Source organism: Anastrepha ludens, chromosome 5 (genome assembly GCF_028408465.1).
Source record: "Anastrepha ludens isolate Willacy chromosome 5, idAnaLude1.1, whole genome shotgun sequence".
NCBI classification, from domain to species: Eukaryota; Metazoa; Arthropoda; class Insecta; order Diptera; family Tephritidae; genus Anastrepha; species Anastrepha ludens.
In genome coordinates this window covers 61086519-61109453 of record NC_071501.1, presented here as the reverse complement: position 1 = coordinate 61109453, position 22935 = coordinate 61086519, and the positions used below count along the sequence as shown (strand labels likewise).

The 22935-nt window shown below is 37.4% G+C and overlaps 1 protein-coding gene across 1 annotated transcript; it reads right to left on the bottom strand.

The window, feature by feature from the left end:
- Nucleotides 1-425: 425 nt before the first annotated feature.
- LOC128864734 (protein dachsous-like) lies at nucleotides 426-19509 on the bottom strand. Its single transcript, XM_054104487.1, has 2 exons — nucleotides 17366-19509; nucleotides 426-455 (listed from the first exon to the last, which is right to left on the bottom strand). Exons 1-2 carry the CDS (start codon nucleotides 19340-19342, stop codon nucleotides 426-428), a joined length of 2007 nt encoding a protein of 668 aa, XP_053960462.1. The 5' UTR covers nucleotides 19343-19509.
- Between the last annotated feature and the right edge of the window lie 3426 nt (nucleotides 19510-22935).

The following is a 22935-nucleotide window of genomic DNA, read 5'->3' as shown; positions in this document are numbered from 1 at the left end:
CTAAAAACATTTTACGATTTCTGCGCGTTCTGTGACTATTTCCCGCTAAATGGTAAAAATTGTACTGCGCCAACTTTTGAGTAAACAGTCAAAGTTATACAAAGTTCTCATGTGTCAATTATAGATTTAACACCTTGTATTTGCTGCTTTGAGAAAAGCATACTACAAAGCTATAGTTTACAGTACACGAACGGTATCTTTATTTAGACGTTCCAAATTTAAAAGAAGATTGATTGGACAAGTATATAAATATCTGGCTAAGGCTACAGCCCCCCGAACCAGTCACATGCGTGACATTTAAATATTTCAACCAATCTGTTGAATTGAATTATATCACCCACCGGACTCAGTTTTCAAACACGTTTTTTAAATAGTAATATAAATATAAATCACGAGTATGAACGAAATCGCCAAACTCACCAAAATTACATGGCAATCGGATGATGATTAGGATACTGAAATGGAATGTAAGATTAGTATTAGAGTTTATAAGGACTTCCTGGGGGTAAGCAGTGTATCTAACGGCGAAGGGTGACGCCGTGTGAAACATAGTAGCTCATATCATATTTCCGTTATGATTTTAGCAAGCATGCCGTATTTTCTTAGTTAGTCGTGGTATTATAGTATTTTGATCGTGACATCTTTTGCAACCAAATCCTGGCTGATTAAATAAAGCTGATTCCTAATGATCAGCTCTCGGTAAACTTGCAGTCCCGGTTATCACAATATCCCCGAATTCGATATTTTCTAACGAGTTAGTAGGAGAGTGTTCTTCTAAAGTCCTCATAAAGACGCGCATTCCACCCCCTATGGTTATTATCAATTTCTTCTACCATCTACGAGTTATAGATAATAATGATGGCAGCATACCTATATGATAGAATAGCCAAAACAAGAGAATTACTGAAAAATCGGCATAGTTTAAGACAAAAAGAATTGTTTGCCCACAACTGCTACAAGTAGAAAGTTCAAAAAATAGTATTTAAAAATTTACAAACACTTTCAATAGCTCTGAGTCAGAAAAAAGTTTATTTAGCTTTGTAAAAAACAACTACAAAATCACAAGATCCCTACAGCGCGCATGCTCTGCCCTTTCACTCGCTATCAGTAAATGATAGCAGAGGCGTGACCGAATGCATCGTTCTTTGCAAACCAGATGGGCACCACTGTGTCAACCATGATGCAAAAAAAGAGAAAAAAGGTATCTCAAATATGTGACTTGTCACATATTCTTATATTCGACCAAGCTGATCTTATCACTGACCATGACTTAATATTTTGTACTTCAGAGTACCGTGATTTTAAATCGCTGAATGTTAATTCTCTGTAATCAGACATGGGTTTTATAAATTGGAATCAATGTTGGTTTCTTAGTGCTGTTGATAATAAACTTGACTTCCTCAACCGTAACTTATCCCCGTTATTTAACATGCATGTTCCGCTTCGTTCTGTAAATGTTTTGAATAGTTCATGTCCTTGGTACAACTCGAAAGTTCGAGCTGCCCTTAGAAAACGCAATAAGTTTTATGCTAAGTGAAGAAAAAACTTGACGGATACTTCTTGGCGCCGGTACAAGGAAATCCGAAATGAAACCACTGCAATAATATGAGAGCAAAACGTTGGTACAGTTAATCAAAACTTGATACGTCACTTCCAACAAAAAAACTGTAGCGCCGCCTAATTAAAATTCATAGGAAGGAAAGTCCCAAATGTGAGATTGACCTTGATGAATTTAATGACTATTTATTAGTGTTGGTAAGAAAACAAATTGTGCTCCTATTTTAAAAGATTCCTTATCTTGTACTACTCTAAAGGGACAGTTTCAATTTATGAGGTAAATATCCTGAAAGCTCTATCCGAAATAAAGTCTAATGCTGTAGCGATAATGCCATCTCGCTAAAACTCATCCGTATAGTCATCCAATTATATATATAATTGGCGCGTATACCCTTTTTGGTTGTTTTTGTTGTTGTTCCACAAATGAAGGGACCTACTCATTCGGCCACGGCGGCCGCCTCCCTTACCTTTACGGATAAGGTAATCAATTTGGGGTTTATCCTTAACACAAAACTTACCTGTGCTGATCATATAAATAGGGTTGTGGAGAATATTGCTACATTGCATAAGCAACATTGCGTAAGCTGAGAGTCTCTGCAACATTCACGCCAGAGAAAACGAGGCGCAAATTACTCGTAGTTCTCCAGCTAATTATGCCTCTCATTATCTACTCTCTGGTGATTGGTATATACATATATGACTCTACATCCTGCCATAAACTTAATGTGGCAATTAATAATGCCACGCGGTATGTATATATATGGGATTAGTAGATATGGTCATATCGCTGCCTGGCGAACAAGGTTACTGGGATGTTACCTTAACAGTTCTTTGTCTGCTGGAAATTGCATATTTATGTGCAAACTTACATTATCCACCAAAGCTGGACTTAACAGATTTAACTACAACACAAGTCTATAATTACTTTAAAAGTGTTTGACTGCATTGAATGTCCTAATTCCTAAATTTCTCACTATATTCTGTAATTACTACTTTTTTTCTAAATCCTTCTGGTGTAAAAATTTAGATTAAGAAACTTTCATGTTAAAATCATTCTAGTTGTACGAGAATATACTCATGTTGCAGTACATACTATTGAAAGACCTTAGTCTTACTCTGTGCTATAGATATAAATAAATAAATAAATCGCGGTGAAGGCACTCAACATAAAAATTGAGAACTGCTGAGGTCCAACAACATGAAAATTCTATACGGTGATGTTCTCTGTGTGGAAATTGTGGTTGTTTTTATTTTGTGGTTCCCCATTCTAGCCGAAGAGTCCCTGCGAATTATGCAATGAAAGAATAGTCATCAGCAAACAAAAATCGAAAAATTCAACGTGATTTTTTAGCCGTTTGAAACTTGCACTTGTTTTAATCAAATTTTAGAACATACAAGTTTTGTAAAAATACATACTAGAAAATTATAAACTTAGACGAAAATTTGTTAAATTTTGAAGATTGAATAGAAAACTATTTAAAAATTATATCTAAAAATATTAGCTCGAAAAATATTGTAAATATAATATCAAAAAAAAAATCACCATACGCTAATTTTTTCCCAGCAGCGAATATTTTCTAGCGGCTTTTATATTTCTGAAATCAAAGAATAAATTGCACCTCTTTGTTCTCTTTAAAAGCTTTATCAAAAATTTTGTTTTACACCAAACTAATAATCGGCCAAAGTTGGAATAATTGCGTGTGCGAGAAAAAAATTGCTGCTATTGAAGTGTTTTGTTTTTTGGTTGCTTTTTGTAGGCGAAAATACTCAAGGATAAGTTTTTAAATTAAATATTCCGCAATTTTTTCTTCCGAAAAAATTTTAGTGTTAAACTTTTATATTTAGCAAAGGCAGTTGAAGCCCTATGCCCCTTTGCCAATGTAAAAGAGACAAGCTTCTAAGTGCAAGCGATTTGATATGATCTCTGCCTGCCTTTCTCGTCAATCGTACCCCACTCTGCATAGAGAAGCACAAACCAAGTAGCACAAAGATAATACGAAGTTCGGAATAAATATCTTAAGGTTGTCAAATTTTTTCATTCGGAGGCGGCATAAGACTGAAGGTCCCTCCATTTGTGGAAAACAACAAGGCGCAATATCATAATAAATAATCCCAAATTCAAACACTTTGTATGGGTACTGGCAAGGCTTTAAACGGTAGTTTTTAGTAATATTTTAATGTCAGAATAGACATTGATAATGAATGGTATTTAAAACGCAAAGAGTGAATTTTCCTCAACTATTTTTTTTATGAAGCTAAGAAAAACTTTTCAACTACCAACAACTTCCTCTTTTTTCTCTAAATTTCTTTGCGACATAAAGTATTCTCTGATTTTAGATCTATTCCGAAACTAGAAACATAAATTTTTTTGAGGCGTTCAATGGACTTTATGGGCCTTAATGAAACTCAAATTTGTTAAATTGAATAGTAAAAAATTTAAACAAATTTATACGCAAAAACCTAGATTCAAAGTAGAGGTTAGTGGCGAGCTACCTGCCAATTCTAATACTCACTGCTCAGCACGTTGGCTCTTTTTGATTTGATAGCGTCTAAGCTTTACGGCAGGCCTACCTTTGCCGCCAAGGCGCTGCTAGTGAACAAAATAAACGAAACAACAATAAAGTATTAACTAAAACCGGCTTTTTTACTTGTGTGCCAGCAGCGAAACAACGCGGCCACTCCGTTAGCCCGCCGGTCAGCCAGTCAGCCATGATTTTTGCTGACGTTTTGCTTTAAACAACAAATACAAGTTTAAGTTGGAGTTGGAAATGAGTTGAGTTGAGTGTAGTGAAGACTGAAAGAGGTTGAGAGAAGGGGTTGCAGAGCCATATTATGGTTATTCGGAGGAAAAAGTAAAAGGGAAATGAAGAAAAGAAAAATACGAAATACCAAAAAATGTGGCAGACCAACAACGCATGTTGTATACAAGCGATTGGAACGAGCATACAGACGATTCGTATGGGTTATGGGGGAAACACGAGCTTAGCGATGGAACAACCAACCTGTTCGTTGCTGTATTTGGTAAAGCACCTAGCGCAAAAGGAATTGATCGCATAGTAAACGAGTAGAAGGCAACGAGAGTCTAATAGAGTGAAGAGAGTAGATGTATGTGTCTGAAAGAGAGAGGGAGAGAGAGTGTTTGCATATCGTTATGGGCTAAAGGTGTGGTGAATTTCTGTGCTAAGCCAAACTATGGAAAAGTGTTGTATGAAAATATGTACATATGTAGCATGCAGCCTTTTAGAATGTCTTGTACTAAATTAAATGGAACTATAAAATAAATTGGGAGACATAATTAGATGCTACCTGTTCGCTAACCACGTATAGCATTATCCTTAAATTAAGATATATCTTTTTTCTTTCCTGTTCTATTCCATTTATACTTTTTAGGTTTTCCTTCTGATATCACTAAGAAAAAACTACTTTCGCCAGATTTTTTTTATATAATTTAAGTAGCTCCACTTACTACTTGTGGCAAAAGAATCCTTCAAACCTGCAAACGTCATTTGGATTGAATAACAAGAAGAATGTTTTTGTTTTTGTCTTTAAGTTTGGCTTTATTATTCGTTTCTATCCATTTTTTATTATTTTCTGTTTTCGTTTTATGATTTTATTGCCGTTTCTCATTTTCTAATCCATTCAAATTATTTCTTTCACTTGGTCAGCGTTTCAGTAACTCTATTCAGATCTACTCAGTTCTAGAAGAGAATCGAATGCTGGGCTACTCGCCAGTTCTCTCGCTTGGCCGACGGCAGTTGTTATTGTGCATACATATGAGTGTATGAAAAAGAAGCAAACAAAAATATATTTCTTTTTATTGTAATATCAGTGCGTCTGGAATTTATTTGAGGCAAGAACAACATTGAGATAGCTAGTAAACGGCAGCAGATAGTAATATATCAGCAGGCAAGTTCTGTACTGCCCTTCAAGTGCATTTAAACGCTGTTATTTGTTCGTATGTATGCATTTTTACCTTTAAGGCACTGCACATTCAGTTGTGAGTAACAATGTTTGAGTGGCATTGGCATGTAATCTGTAAGTGGGAATTAAACCTCCACTATTTTCCACTCATTGTTGTGGGAGTAAATTACAAATTGGCCAAACAATGCGCGTACCAACATCAATGCCAGCAACACTGGCACGCACACACACACACACGTATTTTTAGTATGCCTACGCCCATGAATGCTTCCCACAATTTCTTTTTTTCAATAGGTTTACTTAAATACAACAACAAAAATGTTTTGAAATGCGTCAAATGCAACTGCAACAACATCAACTGCTAGCAACTCCAGCAATCCAGTAGAATGACAGCAACAATATTAGTAAGCACAGGTATACACAGCAAGCATAGTCGTGCATAGCTGCGGCAGCATTTGGCGGTGGGGTGGCGTGCTTTACGGTGCAAGCGCCGCAACATGTAATTCCATGGAATTTTGCGAACTGCACTGAACCAAATTGAACTGGACTGTTCTAAACGGAATTGCATAGCAGCTTGGTAAGACAATGACATGGCTGTAGTATTATTGGTGGTATTTGTTGTTGCTTTAGTTGCTGTTGATTAAAATGTTTCACCATCAAATGACCTTCTTTCGAAATTTGCATAATTTGTTTTTAATTCTAGCTTGGAGAATTATCCACTTCCTTTTAAAGAAGTCTGTATGTAAAGCGAATCTGAATGTATTGCAAGTGGAGTAACTCACTTAAGCCTTTTGTTTGATTTGCGAAGCAATCACATTGAAAACTTAAAACAATAATTGGTGGAATTCAAGCAACCCATGAAGTAAAATAAAGAGTGCATTTCACTCATTCTGTCAATCGTTAAACCAAGTTTCTATGGGCAAATTTGCCCTGGTTAAAAAATCAACAACGATGACACGGCTTACACAAGAATGAAAATGAACTTGAAGAAAGTGATATAAATTCACGTAAGCCCTTGGCCATTCACGCTCCGAAATTATAAGCAATAAATTGCCCGTTATACACGAATGAATTGGTGAGTGAGTACAATTCGGTAATACACAGGTTCGAATCTCCGTGCATGAACATCAAATAATGCCCCTCGGCAGGCAATGGCAAAACCTCAACGTGTATTTATGCCAGGAAGAAACTCCTCATAAAGATATATATGCCGTTCGGATTCGGCTTAAAACTGTAGATCCCTCCATTTGTGAAAAAAATATCACGACGCACAATCCAGAGAAGCAGAGAATCTTCTTACTTCAAATATATTCACTAAGTATTCCATGGTGAAAAGATTTTTATTGGTGTAGCCCAAGAATTATAGATATCCAGGTTTGCTATTTAGCTACGGTGAAAAAGAAAATTGTAAGGCGAACTTTGACTGCCACGTCACTTGGGAGATTCGGCAGCCGAACTATGCGCAATTATTTCACATATATTCACCAACACGTACAAGCACACGACAACGAAGAATCATTGGTTAATTTTTTTCGTATATCATCAACACATCTTTTTTTTTTCTAAACACACCCCCAGTGACGGCAGTGCTCTAGTAGTATTTCTAGATATATCAAGGGCCTTTAACAACGTGACGAAAGATGATATTTTAAATAGCATAGAGTCACTTAATGTGCAATCCGCGATTTATCTATGGATAAGGCAGCTATTAGCTAGCAGGAAGATAAGAGCGGAATGGAACGATACGAGCGTCACCAAATATGCATGCAGAGGCACTCCGCAAGGTGGGGTACTATCGCCGCTATTATGGTTACTTGTAGCAAACGAACTGCTCAAGAAATTTGACGGAGGGGCACCAAAACTAGTGGCATATGCAGATGACATAGCTATAGTAGTTACGGGAAAGTACCTGGACACCATAAGGGATGTGATGAATAACACACTTCAAACGGTACAACAATGGACATCTCGTGCAGGGCTAGGAATAATCGCCGGAAAAACGGGCATGGTACTTTTCAGCAGGAAGTACAAGGTCCCGACGTAGAACCTCCCGAAGCTGGGCAACAACGAACCACTTCTCAAAGATCATGCAATTTACCTCGGAGTAATACTAGACAGGAAATTGCTGTGGAAGCACAATGTTGAGGAAAGGGTGAAAAAGGTCAGTAATGCGTTGTACGCATGTAAAAGAATGCTGGGCGTTACTTGGGGTCTATCACCCTCTCGGATGTATTGGTGCTACACGGCAGTAGTTAGACCGATATTGCTGTTGGCGCCTTAGTATGGTGGACTGCGACAAGAAAACTAACATACTTAATGCCACTGGAAAGGATTCAGCTGCGCGCTATTCTGTGCATAACAGGAGAGATGAAAACCACTCCAACGGCGGCGCTGGGAATGATACTCAGCATGCCACCGATTGACCTTATGGCGGAAAACTTGGCAGTGAAATCCACGAGGAGGCTAGTGGTTGCTGGGGTATTCACCTGCAGAACCTTCGGGCACAGCTCAATAGGAAAGTGGAGCTCAAGTTACACAGACTACATGACTCCGTACTTTAATTGGGAGAGAAGTTTTCGCACCACAATGGAAGAGGAGGGATGGCACAAGGGCATGAAACCTGGCCATAGAACTGTTCACATCTATACAGACGGCTCTAAAACTTTAGACGAAATGGGAGCGGGTATTCACTGCTCAAAACTAGGGACAAGGCAGCCTATCAAGCTGCCAGACCACAGCAATATTTTCCAAGCGGAATTTTTTTCTGTGGGGAAAGCCGCAGAGCTAGCCTACACTAGAATAGGAAAGAACTCAACAATTAATATATACGTGGACAGAGCAATAAGCTCATATTGTATTAAGTCCAAAAATGTTCGACGGAGCAGGGAGGCCATAGAAAGGCTAGCCGGAAACAGTAGGCTACATATCTACTGGGTACTTAGTCACAAAGGCATTATGGGGAACGAAATAGTAGATGAGATAGCAAAAAGTGCTGTGAGACTACCATTTGAACAAGAGAACGACATACCAAAACCGCTAAATACAATATACAATGAAATGGACAACTACATGAAAAGGCGAGTGGAAGCTAGGTGGACTAATCTGACCACATGCAAAACAGCAAAATTCATGTGTAGAACTAACGACTCAATTCATACTTACGCTCTCGCGAAAGGACTGCAGAACTATCATAGGTATGCTAACAGGTCATAATCTATTGGCTGCACAAGCGTACAAGATAGGGATTGCTAACACGGGCAAATGCAGGAAAGGCAGAGAGGATGTTGAGGAAACTTTAGAACACCTTCTGTGCGTTTGTGCGGCATTATTAAAAACGCGTCTAAAATGCCTGGGAGCCCCATTGTTTGAGGGTCTGGAGGACGTCTCAAAGGCGGATCTCCGAGTTCTGCTTAAATTCGCCAAAAGCGCTGACACCCTCTCTGATGTCTACTTTCGGTATTCATAGAGGTCGGTCCCCATCTGGTATCGCTAGAGACCAAAAGGTCTATGCGTGGCTTATTGCCAACCAGGCTAACCTAACCTAGCCTATAAAAAATAAAATCGTTTATGCAAATCGCAGATCTCACCAGTCTCTACAGACAATCCTAAAATACATATCGATATGTGATGCGTATAAGTAATAAGTATAATAATAAGCAGCATTCGCTAGAGGCTGCCAAACAAATATAAAAACAAATATAAAATAAATACTTATACGTACACATGAATTACAGTTTAACAGTAGAAAATTCAAAAATGTATGGCGGAAGCCATAATCAACGGGATCAATTATCCTTTGAATTTGTTGAAATTAACGCAAAAGACAGACGTACAATGAAAAAACAAATGAATTTGCCACGAAAGAAATCAACAAGCTGCCTGCAGAGATCAGCAATGAAAATAAGAAATGTCTGCACGTAGCATGCAACAACAAGAACAAACACAACTAAGAAACAATGAATAACAGCACTTGATGCCAATTATCCTCGTTCGCCGAAATTCCATTCGCAGCTGCCCAAAATGTGAGCGTAATTTGCGCGTCCCTCAGCCTTTGAATAGCAACGAACAGCCCCATGGCCAAGCGCCAAACGGTAATCGGCAATGGTTGGCGGTCCAATTCCAACGTGATGTCGGTTGCCTACTCGTCAGGTCATCATAGTGATGCACCGCTTTGGTAGCAACGACAGTCACAACAACAACATATAATTCTAACAACAACAGCAACAACAAAAAATGTATAGGGCATAAACGGTAGCGTTTTGTTCTTTTATAAAATGCGATTTTTTATTTGGTATCTGTTTGGAAGTATTAGTATGTGTGTGCATGTGTGTATGTCAGTATTGGTTTTTGAACTGAACATACTTTTTATCACTTCTTCTCACAGCAATGCATGACTTGCTGGCAGCAAAGTCGACAACAACAAATCAACCAAAGCACAAAAATACCAAAAAACAAAGCCACTACAAAAATTGTCCGCAATGACAAGCAGTTGAAATATGTCTTTTATTCTCACCCGGCTGTATTCAGTTTTTGCTCAATGCATTTTTATAAAAATAAGTTCACAACAAAATTTCAATAATTCTGTTCTTCGAAACTTTATTTGTTGTACTGTTTTGAAGGTTTATTAGTTTCTACTATTTAGGATGAATTAAATAAATGACATCTCCCCTCCGTGATAATATTTGTTCCGTTGGAAAGAAGCTAACCAAAAGGTTATCTTAAATAAGTCCACAACGAACTGAGCTGAACTGAAGAAGTCGGTAGATTTGTTTTTGTGTCTGGCTGCGCCTTTAAAAGCGCCACATACAAAACGAATATCGGTTTTAATTGCTCAGACCCGTTTTCACAACCTTCTAGCCGGAACTAGCCATTTCTGAACCTCGATACGAAAATAGAAACATTCAAATAGGTGCGGCCCCGATGATCTGATATGAATATGATTATGTAGGCAGTCTTCAAGTTTCCTCTCAGCCCATTTATATACTGCTATGACTAGCCCATGTGTTAGTGGAAATGATCAAATTAATAAGAAACTTTCAATTATAGATCGTGGCCAGGCACAATGGATCACAGATGGTAGTAAATTAATAATAATACTTAAATTAAACTAACTAATTAACCTACGTCCACAAATCGAAAATGACTCAAAAAGAGCTGCAAACGTTTTCACTTCTCTACTGTCCATCTTCCCTTTCTTACTCAGCCTGATATACCCAAGCGGAATAGTTGAAATCATCATTCACGCATATTAGTTGTAATGGAATAGGGCATGAAAATGAACGTTCTAACTTGTTCCATCTGACATTTGATCTTAATTTCTTTTCATCGAATTTTGCTCGATTTTATGCGTCTTTGGTACGGTTTCAAATATAAAAATTCCATCAGAAATTTTGCGTATGTATGTCGTGGTATTTATTGTTTGCACGACCGCAGCGGGGAGTCATAATGAAAATTGGGTGTATTATTGTGATTACCCTATTGTTCTTATTCTTGTCAGTCTGCCGCACGTTTTACTTGATGTTGTGACCGAATGCTAATCAGCACTCTCAACGCAGCTTTTTTGGAATCGTTTCTTTATCTTCTTAGTTGTTTTAATATATACTTCTTGAATTGTTTTTTACTTCTTTTGGTCTGCTACTTGGCCAATCAACCACCCTTTGCGTGAGTCAATTATGCCTTTTGTATTCACACTGATGCCATTATTATTACCAGTGTTATTACTGCCAATGCTTGAACAAATTTTATATCGTCTAGTATTTATTCGAAAAAATCTGTGATTTTTACGCATTCCATTATGATGTGAGTGCTGCTCTACTTTACAAACACATATTTAATGAAACGTCAAGGGTGAAGTTAAGAAATTATTATTTGCAGTTCTGTATTATGAATTCTAGGGAAGAATAAGTTTAATTATATCTGGCTCAACTAAACTTTACTCATAGTTAAGTCATCAGAAGGGCGCACCCAGGCCTTTGAAGAGTAAACTAATCGACTAAACTCATCTGTGTACTCTTCTTAAGTTAGTAACGAAAATAGACTAAAGAACAAAACCGAAAAGGTGTTATCAGAATGCGAATTGACTTCAGCATTGTTCGTAGAAGTAAATAAAAGTGGGCATATTTTGTAATATATTTATGTCGATACTCATCCGCCCCATATGTCAATTTGCCACTATTTAAAAATGCAAAAAAGTTAATCCACAAAATCGCTTTATTTTGTGAGAAAAATGTGAAGCGGAATGAATGTATTTTTTTATTTTGTATTTATTTTTCAATATACTTTGCTTTCTTTATGACTATATAAGTCTATGGACTTCTAACTTACTTTCCCGTCTTTTATTGCTTGAATTTTAATATTTCGATGTTGTCCCAAAGTGCCTTTTTTGCCAAGGACATAAAGAAGGCGGTTTTAAGGGTTGTGCGAAATGTAAAATAACCCCATTTGGGTGTCGGTTCTTGCAATAATGAAATGTTTATAGCGAAGAATGATGTGAAGGAAAAATGTGATATATAACACGAAATCTATCAAAGCAGCATGTAGAGGTTTTAAACTTCAAATATAAAGCTAAGAAAGATTAGGTAAATCTTGTCGAAAGCACAAGAATCTTCAGTCGGGTTATATTGACTACGATGACTGATGGTTTCCGACTCCAAGCTACAAATAACAACAATAACAGCAGGAGCTAAACAAAGTACTGCTAAATCAAACCCAATTAACGCAAGTCGTTAAAAATGTATAAATATCCACAAATAGCCCAACAAATATCCATAAATAGCCCAACAATATTTTTACCAGTATAGTTAAAGTTACCAGTTATAAAACTTTAGCTCATTCTCTAAAGGTTTCAAACTTTATACAAAAATTAGAGAAATCGTACAAACTTTCTACTTCAAATCTTCAGCTTTTAATTCGAATTTCTAGAAAAAATTTTTGGTATTCCGTTTTTAGCTTATTAAATTTTAGGATAATGAAGTGAGAGGGTTGGAATTTCTAAAAAATTGCGCTGAACTTTTAAAATTTTTTTCAGTTGACGGTTTCTTCCACTTAACGAAACTCACTATCTTCACTTCTTCATCGCCGATATGCAATTCTGTATTTTCTCTAGCTTTCCTAGTAAAATATCGATTTTGGTTTAAGTAGTCGTCGTGTGCGTCTTGAAATGGAGGGACCTACAGTTTCGAGCCGATTCCGAACGCAGATATTTTCATGAGGATCCGTTTCATGGCAGAAATACAGTCGGAGATTTACCATTGCCTGCCGAGCGGCGACTGCTATTGGAAGACTGTTTTCTTAATTTTGGTGTTTCACCGAGATTCGAAACTACGTTCTCTTTCTGAATTCCGAATGGTAGTCACGCACCAACTCATTCGGCTACGGCGGCCGAAAAGCTTCATACCCCTGATGAAATTCATCGCAGATGTGTGAGAAATATGAACCTGTTATATACGCTATTAGTAATAAGTTTAGAAAAGATAAGATGATTCCACCTCATCCTCCAGACAGCTGCTGCAGAAACCTCTCGATGTACTACCGAATTTCACCGTGTGGAACCTAACGGAACCACAAAATTTGAGAGCTGCGGTTTTGTTACACTTCAAAGTGTCACCAACAGTTTGCTTGTGAGAGCATTGACGACAATCGCTGGTTGACGTTGAAGCAGAACGGTAGTCAGTTCATGTGGTGAAACTATTCATTCTAATCCATTTGGATATTCCTGACAAATGAAATTTTAATAGAACAATTACTGTGAATATTAATATATGAACTAACTCATTGTGAAATAAATGTACAAATTGGATATTCCTGACAAAAGTATGGCACAAATATGCACAAAATAATGGCAAAAATCAGAGCGATTTTTCAACTACTGCAAACTTGGATTTATTGTCTCATACAAAATTCGGATGAAAATTTGTTCATTCTTTGTTTTAGATTTTAATTTGCACAACTTGAACGGGCATATTAAAGCACCCTGCCGTGCTTGTAAAATTTGGAATTTCTTTATGGATTTGAAAATTGAAACTGTGATTTTAACGCTCGTTACACATACGAGCATCTATTTCTTAGCCGCAACTGCACAATACCCCAATGCACAATTGTTCCTCCCAAATGTGAAAAATAAAAAATTAAAGCCATTCGCGAGGAATAAGTAGACAATTGAGTACTAAACCCCTCTCCCCACGAACACAACTAGCACTCTATAAGGCTCTCATCATGTCCGTCCTAACGTATGGCGCAGAAGCTTGGACGATGACAATATCGGATGAGGCGTTACTTGGAGTGTTTGAGTGAAAGATTCTGCGTAAGATTTTTGGTGATGGAAGAATGAGTTGTATGAGCTTTACGACCACATAGACATAGTGCAGCGAATAAAGATCCAGCAACTCCGCTTCCTGGATCATGTCGTCCAAATAGATACAAGCGCTCCGGCTCTGAAAATATTCGATGCGGAACCAGCTGGTGGTGGCAGAGCAAGAGGAAGGGCTCCTCTGCGTTTGAAAGATCAGGTGGAGAAAGACTTGGCTTTACTTGGTGTTTCCAACTGGCGCCGGTTAGCACGACTGGCGAGCTTTGTTAAACTCATTTTTCTATGTTGACAAGTCCCCACAAGCCAGAGCCGGGAAGGCCCGCGTAGTACGTATACCTAGCCGCGTAAAAAATGTGTATTACTAAAATTTCTAATGTCTGGATAATCCGCTAACTGATTAAACTAAACGTTACATCAAATTAAAAATAATAAAATCAAGCAGTAAGCAGTTCTCATTAAAATTGCACGTTTCCAGTGTATTTATAAAGATACGAAAAAAATGTTTGGTCGATAACCTCAGCTGCTAGTTGCTTTGATTTTTTAATATGATTTTTTACAATTATATTTCAAGTAAGTAAGTCAAATATAAAATAAATCATACCTATTTATTAAAGGCCACAAATAAACAAGAAATCTTGTATATAAAAGAAAAAATCTGCAAACAAATATGAAAATTTTACATCGAAATTCTTACTCTGAATTAACTGCTACAAAGTGCGCGGATTGCCTTCGTTTATTTTTGTTTTTTTTTTGTTTTCGTGAGAATAGTCGCAAAGATGTTACAGCCTGAATCTTCTTATTAAAACCAAGTGGGGGTTTTAAGCATTTAGATTATATCTTGGCTAGGCACCTAGTTTAAAGTCCTGTCTTCATCTTCTTTTACGTTTTTATTAGTTTACCAATTTTTGGTGGACTTTGAAATATAAACCTTTTTCTTAAATACCACTGATAATTATTTTACGAATTTGAATAAAAACCGCCGAACGTACACTCTCGGAAATACCGTTATATGAAGATGATACTGTAGTATTGTATGTACAATAATTGTATGATTTGAGGCGTTGGAAAGAGTTTTTTTTTGTTTTTTTTTTTTTAAGATAAGATAAGAGTTTATTAAGTAGAAAACGTTACAATATTTATGTTATCGCACAATTTACAGAATATGATATAAATCTTAATTCTACATCGTTATATTTGTATATTTATCACAGGTTTGGTTTTTTAAACGATTTTTTCTTTTTTTCGAAGGAAAAAACTACTATGAAAAACCTCCGCTATAAATCTTACAAGCTAGGGTTGTCTGTACGCATTTAAGTACCAGGGCCTAATTGAACATTAAGAAAGTTCAGTTATTAGTAGATTGTCCGAAAAACTGGAACGAATTTTGAATCTTTTAGTCAAATTTTGTATTTGATCTGACAAAATCTTAGTTTTTGATTCATCATGAAGCTTTCTGGTGGAGAAATGCCATGGGAGTCGTAGCATCATTTTGAGTACCTTATTTTGGCAGATTTGCAGTTTCTTAACATGTGACTTTGCGATATTACTCCAGGCTGGACAGGCATATAATATTATTGGCTGAAGTATAGACTTATAAATTATTAGCTTATTTTCATCACTTAAGCCTGAGCGTCTATTTATTAGGGGATATAACATTTTAATCGCCAAATTTACTTTCTCCTGTATGTACTTTACATGATCGCAAAAAGATACTTTTTTATCAAAAATCACCCCCAGATATCGTACGGTATTGGCCCACGGGATATCATAACTACCTAATTTCAAACCTGTACTTGGTAAAAAGCAATGACTTCTTTTTCTAGTGAAAAAGATAGCTTGCGTCTTACCAATGTTTAATTTTATTTTCCAAGTACACAAGTAGTCTGCCATGTTTTGTAGTGCATCTTGAAGCTTGGTTACGATTTGGTTACCAAATGCATGCGCATAAAATATGCCAATGTCGTCTGCGTACATGGCATATGAACAGTTGGCTAATTTGGGAAAGTCAGAGCAATAAATAATGTACAGTAAAGGACCAAGTTCCGATCCCTGGGGAACTCCAGCGGGTAATTCGATCATGTCAGAGTATTCGTCATTCAGAGACACGCAAAAGTAACGATTTTTTAAAAAGCAATTTATGATTTTTACTAGTGGTAACGGAAATTTTAAATTTATTAATTTGTAAATAAGACCATCATGCCATATCGAATCAAAAGCTTTCTCAAGAGTTTCTAAGTGGATCTAATAACAATAAGTGCAACTAAATTTAGATGAAATCGGTGAATATTTCAGCATAAGTGGGGCTGACCATTTATACAATTTGTTTTGTTGAAATTCACTTGACTTATCAAAACTCAACTTTCTGACCGTTATTTCATACAAGTGGAACCACTGCGCAATGTAGTCGTTGTAGTGTGCAACCGTAGCAAAATAAACAACCGCTCAATTTTTGAAACAAAATGAATTATAATTACTTCACGCCTGTTTTCTAATTTTTGATGTTTTGGCTGAAGATCCATTTGAACTAACAATTTTGACGCCTGCTCAACCATATCCCTCATTGAACTTCATAGAATGAAAGCATGGCGTGCGGTTCAGGTGAAGGGTCACATACCGAACAACAACAAAGTTATTGTTGCTCAATACCAGCAAAAATCATGTAATGATAATGGATTGAGACACAGTAACAATTGTTGATTTCAAACCAAATTGCAAGAAAAAAAAAAACAGCTGCTCCAACAGACTGATGGCTGTCAAGCACTTAAAGTATTTCAAATTACGAATTTATCTGCTTGATATCCGCTGAGTGCATTCTTCTGTAAACGTCCCCTTGCACGTATATCTACATACGCATTCAAGTGATTGTTTAGAAAGGAAAACATTACAACTAAACGCCATTTGCTTGTCACACCATTCAGTTCAGTTGTCCCGAGCATGTAGGATTAGCGGCAGATATCTCACGAGATATCGCACTATGTTCCCACATCAACTTTGTTTAGATGTCTGTTTGAATACGGAGGGTCACATGCATGGGCGGCTTTATATTTTTATTTCTAAATTACTCATTTCAGTTTCTTATTTCCTTTCCTTGAAATTTGCTTTTGTTTTTCGACACTTTACTACTTGGCGGCTTAAGCGGCTTTAAGTGCTAAGTCCGAGTTTTATTACGCCCAGAGCTAATTAAGTGGAAATAATGAGAAATGTGCAAATGTCCAGCCAGGAACCGTCCCGGTAGATCGACTAAGCGGCCGCTAAATACTTTGAAAAGCATATTTGTTGAAATGTGCAGAATCTATTTTGCCTTTTCTGTCACGACACACATACGGACACACATTCCTATTCCAACTAAACACTCAAAATGTGAGTGTTAATACCCAGCTCTGGAGTAGTGCCACTTTGACGAGAGATGCCACCGTGGTGGGTTTAACTATATTGGCGAGTGTCAGTCTGTTGCCCCGTCCAGTTTCGTTACTTCCTTATTTCACTTTTGCAATTAGTACTAACTGTTAAATGACTACCGCAACCGCAGAAAATCTGCAATGAGCTCACCATCTGTAGGATGAGTACCAGTGCACTTACCTTTAGAATGCAACGTCCAACCGGTTCATTTTCTGCAACTGAAACATTGTAGAAGCTTTGATCAAAAATCGGTTCATTATCGTTGACATCATGTATTGTGACGAGCACTGTGGCGGTTGACGAGAGCGGTGGATGGCCATTGTCTTTGGCAATGACAGTCAGCTGTGGCACCGGTTCGGTTTCGCAATCGATGTGCGCGCGCGTGGTTATCAAGCCCGTGTGCGGATCAATTTGAAACCATTCGGCATGCGTTTCCGGGGTATCGGCTAGCGCGTAAATCACCGCCGAATTATTACCCTCGTCGCGATCGAAAGCAGCCACCTGCAAAACAGATGTGCCCGGATCAGCAACTTCCATCACATTGGCATGGTACACTTCATGCTCGAACTCTGGCGCATTATCATTGATGTCCGTTACGCGCAGATAAATAGTCTTTGAAGCATGCAATGGTGGTGTGCCATTATCTGTGGCCACAACGCTGAGCGTATAGTTTGACTGAGACTCACGATCAAGTGGCTGTGAAACGATTACTAAATATATTATGTTGTCTCGAGTGTTAAGTCCAAAGTGTCCATCGCCACCATTGAGTGTAACATTTACATTCGAATATTCGGCCTTTGAATCGGGATCATTGACGGAAATACGTGCCACAATCTCACCGGGTTTCGCCGACTCGGAGATCTTGGGCGTTGCGTCATCGCTGAGAAAAATGACATTAATCGTCGGCAGATTATCATTGATATCTGTTACGCGTATGGACACAAATGCGGTGGTCTCTAGTGGTTGCTCGCCATGATCTTTGGCCACCACAACGAGCTCGTGTAATTCCTTAGTTTCAAAATCCAATGGTTTATTCACCGAAATCAAACCAGTTTGTGAATCGATGCGAAACATTTGTTCCTTGTCACTCTGTCGCCGATTTATGGAATACTCCACCAGTCCATTTTCATCAGCATCTGTGTCCGTTGCGTATACCTGCAATACGCTAGTGCCAACGGTGGCATTTTCTGGGACAGTTGCAAAGTACCGACTCTGATTGAAAATTGGCTGGTTGTCGTTGACGTCTTGTATGGTAATGTTTACAGTCATCTGTCCACGCAAAGGTGGACTACCACCATCTAAGGCTTCAATCACCAAACTGTATCCCGGTGTCGTTTCGCGATCAAGGAATCCATTAATCTGCAAGTCCAAGTACAGCACACCGTCGCGCTCGCGATGGGACGACAGGCGGAACGCATTATTCACATTACCCGATACGATATTATAACGCTGTGTATTGTATTGGCCTAGGTCTAGATCACGTGCAGGATTCAACGTTCTTTTCACATCACGCGGCGTATTTTCAGGAAACTCGATATTCATTACCGGTTGTGGAAATGTCGGCGCATTGTCATTCTCGTCCAACACACGCACCACTACGCGCACATTTTCGCCACTCAATGGGATAGCAACCAAGCTATATGACGCACGGGTCTCACGATCCAAATACACTTTAGTCCGTATCTCACCGGTCGTATGGTCGATGGCGAGATCAGTGTCCACCCCACTACCCGGTACCGGTACGATCAAATACGGTGGACCGCTATCCACGCTATGAGAAAATTCACCAATAAAACCAATCTGATGTCCAATGGGTACACCTTCGGATATTTCGAGTTCGCGCACATGTTCGCCCGTGACACCCGAGCAGAAGAGGATACAAAGCAATGAAGCTAAAACGAACGCGTAAAACAACCGTCTGTGCGGATTAGAGTACCAGTGCAAGGACTGTATTTGAGCGCGGGTATTGGTTTGATTGTTTAAACTTGAGCAAGTGCAAGCCGGTAATGTTCGTTCGCTGTGGCTTATATGCACTGCTGTGCTCCGTAGCGATACACTTTGACGTTGGTGTGTACGATATGCGAAAGTTACATTATCAGGCTTTTGTGCAAGTTGTGGCCTGTTATGCATTTTCTTACTATCTTTATATTTGACCATTTTGAGATAATTTTTTTAAATGCCTGTACGCTGCTCTCCGAAGAGCAGCCCAATAAAACTCGTTAGTGAATGGCCAAAACTTCTATTGGGGACTAGTGAAGTTTTAATATTTGTCGGCGATTTTTTTTATTGTATGCCCTCATTATAATGAAATTAATCTCGGCGGATTTAACCTGGAAGAAAAATTTATAAGTTTTTATTATTAAGTGCTGATATTTTTGGAATCAATTTCAATATATAAACATGCAAATGATGAAGATATTCAGCTGTATTTAGCTAATACGAGTACACATTTTTATAAATCTTTGTTTAGGCCCTTAGGCCCTCCTGCGATATGAAACCCGTTACAAACGACATTATTTTAATCTTGTGTAAAATAAAATTATTCGCTTGGTCTGCGCAGATACGTGAGGCAGCAACTAACCCCAGTGCATAACTTACGTATCCGTTTTTTGTCATTACTATGTTTTTTTCTTTTATTGAAATGTTATAAATTCTTAAATAGATTTTATTCAATTACACCTGGTTACAACTATCAAGTAATACTTTTCTATTAATTAGAATGCGACAATATTTACGAGAAATACATAAATATACTGGAATATGCCAGTATGGATGCGCTGAAAAAAGCGATTTTACGAGAATGGGCCAAAATACCTCAAGATCACATTCGTGCAGCATGCAACTCATTTTTTCACCGTTTGAGGGCTATAGTCAAGGCAAAAGGTGGTCATATCGAGCTAAAGTGAATATATGTTAAAATTGTAAACATTTTGAACTAACTAATTTCACACAAAAAAGTTATGGTGTTCATATCGTTCACCCTGTAGTTAGAAATAAAAAAGGGTTTTGTTTTTTTAACTAAAATCTAAAACGGCAAGTTTCCAGCACATATCTTATTATCTTTATGTATTTGGTATACTTTTTCAATCCAATACGTTAGTTGAGTAACAAAAAATAAGGCTGTTTCTCTAGCGTCATGCTGATGACGGTATTGGGCGTTCTATCCCATATGCAGAAGCCCACCCCAGAAAAATGATGTCTGGTAAAACCGTTTGAAAATCTGATGAAAATTTGCCAATTTTTTAACTTGCGTGAAATTTTAAACTTTAATTTACATATATGGTTTTTGTAGAACAAAAAAACAAGAAATGCAACTTGAGATAGCAGCTTCCAAAATTATTTCCCAGTAGAAATTGTTGTTTGTTAAATGGCGGTGTAGACCCAAAAAACACTTAACTTGAACCTTACACACTTGGCTTAAATGTGTGCATGTATTTGAAAATGTAATAAAATAAAATTATTCGCTATATATGAAGAGAATTAATGGACTTTTACTAGATGGTCGGCGATGATAGCAAATATGTGGCAAAAAATAATAGAAAAAAAATAGGAGCAGCAAAAGAAATAAGAACTAAACGAAAAAACAGAATGCGCAATAATCACTGCTTTAATCAGGAGGCAGATGAACTACCCTGCAGGAAAATCCAGTAGTACTGAATTGGTGCAACTAAAAATCATAGCCACTTTGCGTTTCTCCCCCTTTTTGATATAAGTCATTGTTAAAATTTCATGGGGATGTCAACCACAGCACCTCTTTTCAAGAGTTCAGTTTTTTTGCATATAAGCGTTCATCACAAATAAGTGTTTCACAGATCTTCTGAGATAAGCTCTCCAAATATGTATACAAGTTAATAGGTAACTACGCACAGACTGTTTCGTCTTGGACAGGGTCTTTTGTATTTTGAACATAAGCTCTCCAGGAAGGGTCTTCCCAACTTTTGCTTTAATTTACAAAGCGGACTTGTCTGTAAGCTAAAGTGTGTTAAAAAGTGCCTGTAGCGTAGGACACATAACAGAAGGGAAACTTTCAAGGCAGACAAAGAAAGAGGGAGAGACCCGAGAGAGAAAGAGAGAGAGAGAGAGAAAGAATATAAATAAATTCACAACATTTGCAGAGAATACAAATAGACAAAATTTACAAAAATAAAAGAATGGTTGAAGTTAAATCAACACTTATTTTATGTTGTATTTCAATTTATAGTTTATGTACTCGACGGCAAATTACATATGTATGTAAGTACATTTGTATATAAAAAAACAATAATGCACAAGCGCAAGAACATCATCTTTCTTTCATACATTTGTGCATATGTATGTATGCCCAAAGAAACCTTGACTTATTTATTCACATGCCAGAGCACATCACATTCCTACAAGAAATCAGTATTTTGTCTTCCACTAGCCGATATTCCAAATATTGCACTTACAAAAACAAAATACCTTGATTGACGCAAAAGCAGCAGCAACGTGAGGCCGCTTTGGCACCACGCATTCCAAAATGTTCTAGAACACAACAAAAACACAGCACATTCACTTCATGCCTCAATATTCGTCTGTCGTCCAAGCCCAAAATCTTAGTCTAGCGACTACAAAAACAAAATACATTGATAGAGGCAGTCGTAGCGGCCATGAACATTTTAGAATATTATATGGTACAAAAACAAAAACAAGGGAGACGTGCATAGCCTAAAGTGTATCTAAGATATACATATATAAGGTATAGCTGTCCCTCTCCTTTTCCTCTACGTGATATCTTTTTTCTCCCTGGCGGAACGAAAATACCGAAAACGTTGCATGGCCTTGAAATTTTACTCTCCATTCTCGCTCGCCCATCGACGCCTAAGAAGTTTCACTTCAAAATTATACAATTAATTTTGAAACGTCAGCAAATCAAAAATGACTTACTGAATTAGAGGGCAGTTTCTTGCTAAAAAACTTAGAAATGCTTGCTTTAACTCTACATTAATAAAATTTCTGAATTGTTTTCTGATACAATTAAAATTTTAAAATCAAAACGAGATTTAAAAAAGTTCTTGTTTGAGTGTATGATCAGTTATTAGTGCCAACCGGACAGGCGGGAATAAGCAGCCAAAGCAAAGATGAAAAATTGATGCTCCCTGATTTCTGAATTGCTGTTGTTATTGTTATTGCGTTTCACACTACTCTTTGGAATATACAAAAACTCTTTTCTAATATGTTTATAATTTTAAAAGTAGTTTCCTCCAAGTCTTCCCTAATTGTATGTGCGTGCCACAAAATTATTACTCTCCATTTCCTGCCTATTTAATGCGCATTGTTCTTCTAGACCTTTGGAACCTTAGTTGATGTTGGTTAGATGTTTGTGTCTCTTTGTCATCATTCATTCCCAAAAAATAAGAAAATTTTTCAAATAAAAAAGTAGCAACTGGTATACTGAAGTCAAACCATAACCAATTGAGATGGATATGCAAATACCAGAGCAAAAAAAGAACGATCAACATAACAGAAGAATGTTACACAGAGCAAAAGCAACGCAGGTCATGTGGTCGGACGGAGCGAAAGAAGAGTTAGGAAAGTGACACCAAAACCTCTTCGGTTGTCATAGAAGAAGTGAGTTGTTTTAATATCAAAAGAAGCGAAACCTACTCTTGAAACCTACTTTGAAACCTACTTTGAAACCTACTCGTTAAATAACTACATATATATATGGTACATAATATACATACATACATATGTATATAAAATAGTCAGCAAGTAAGTAAACGAGAGTA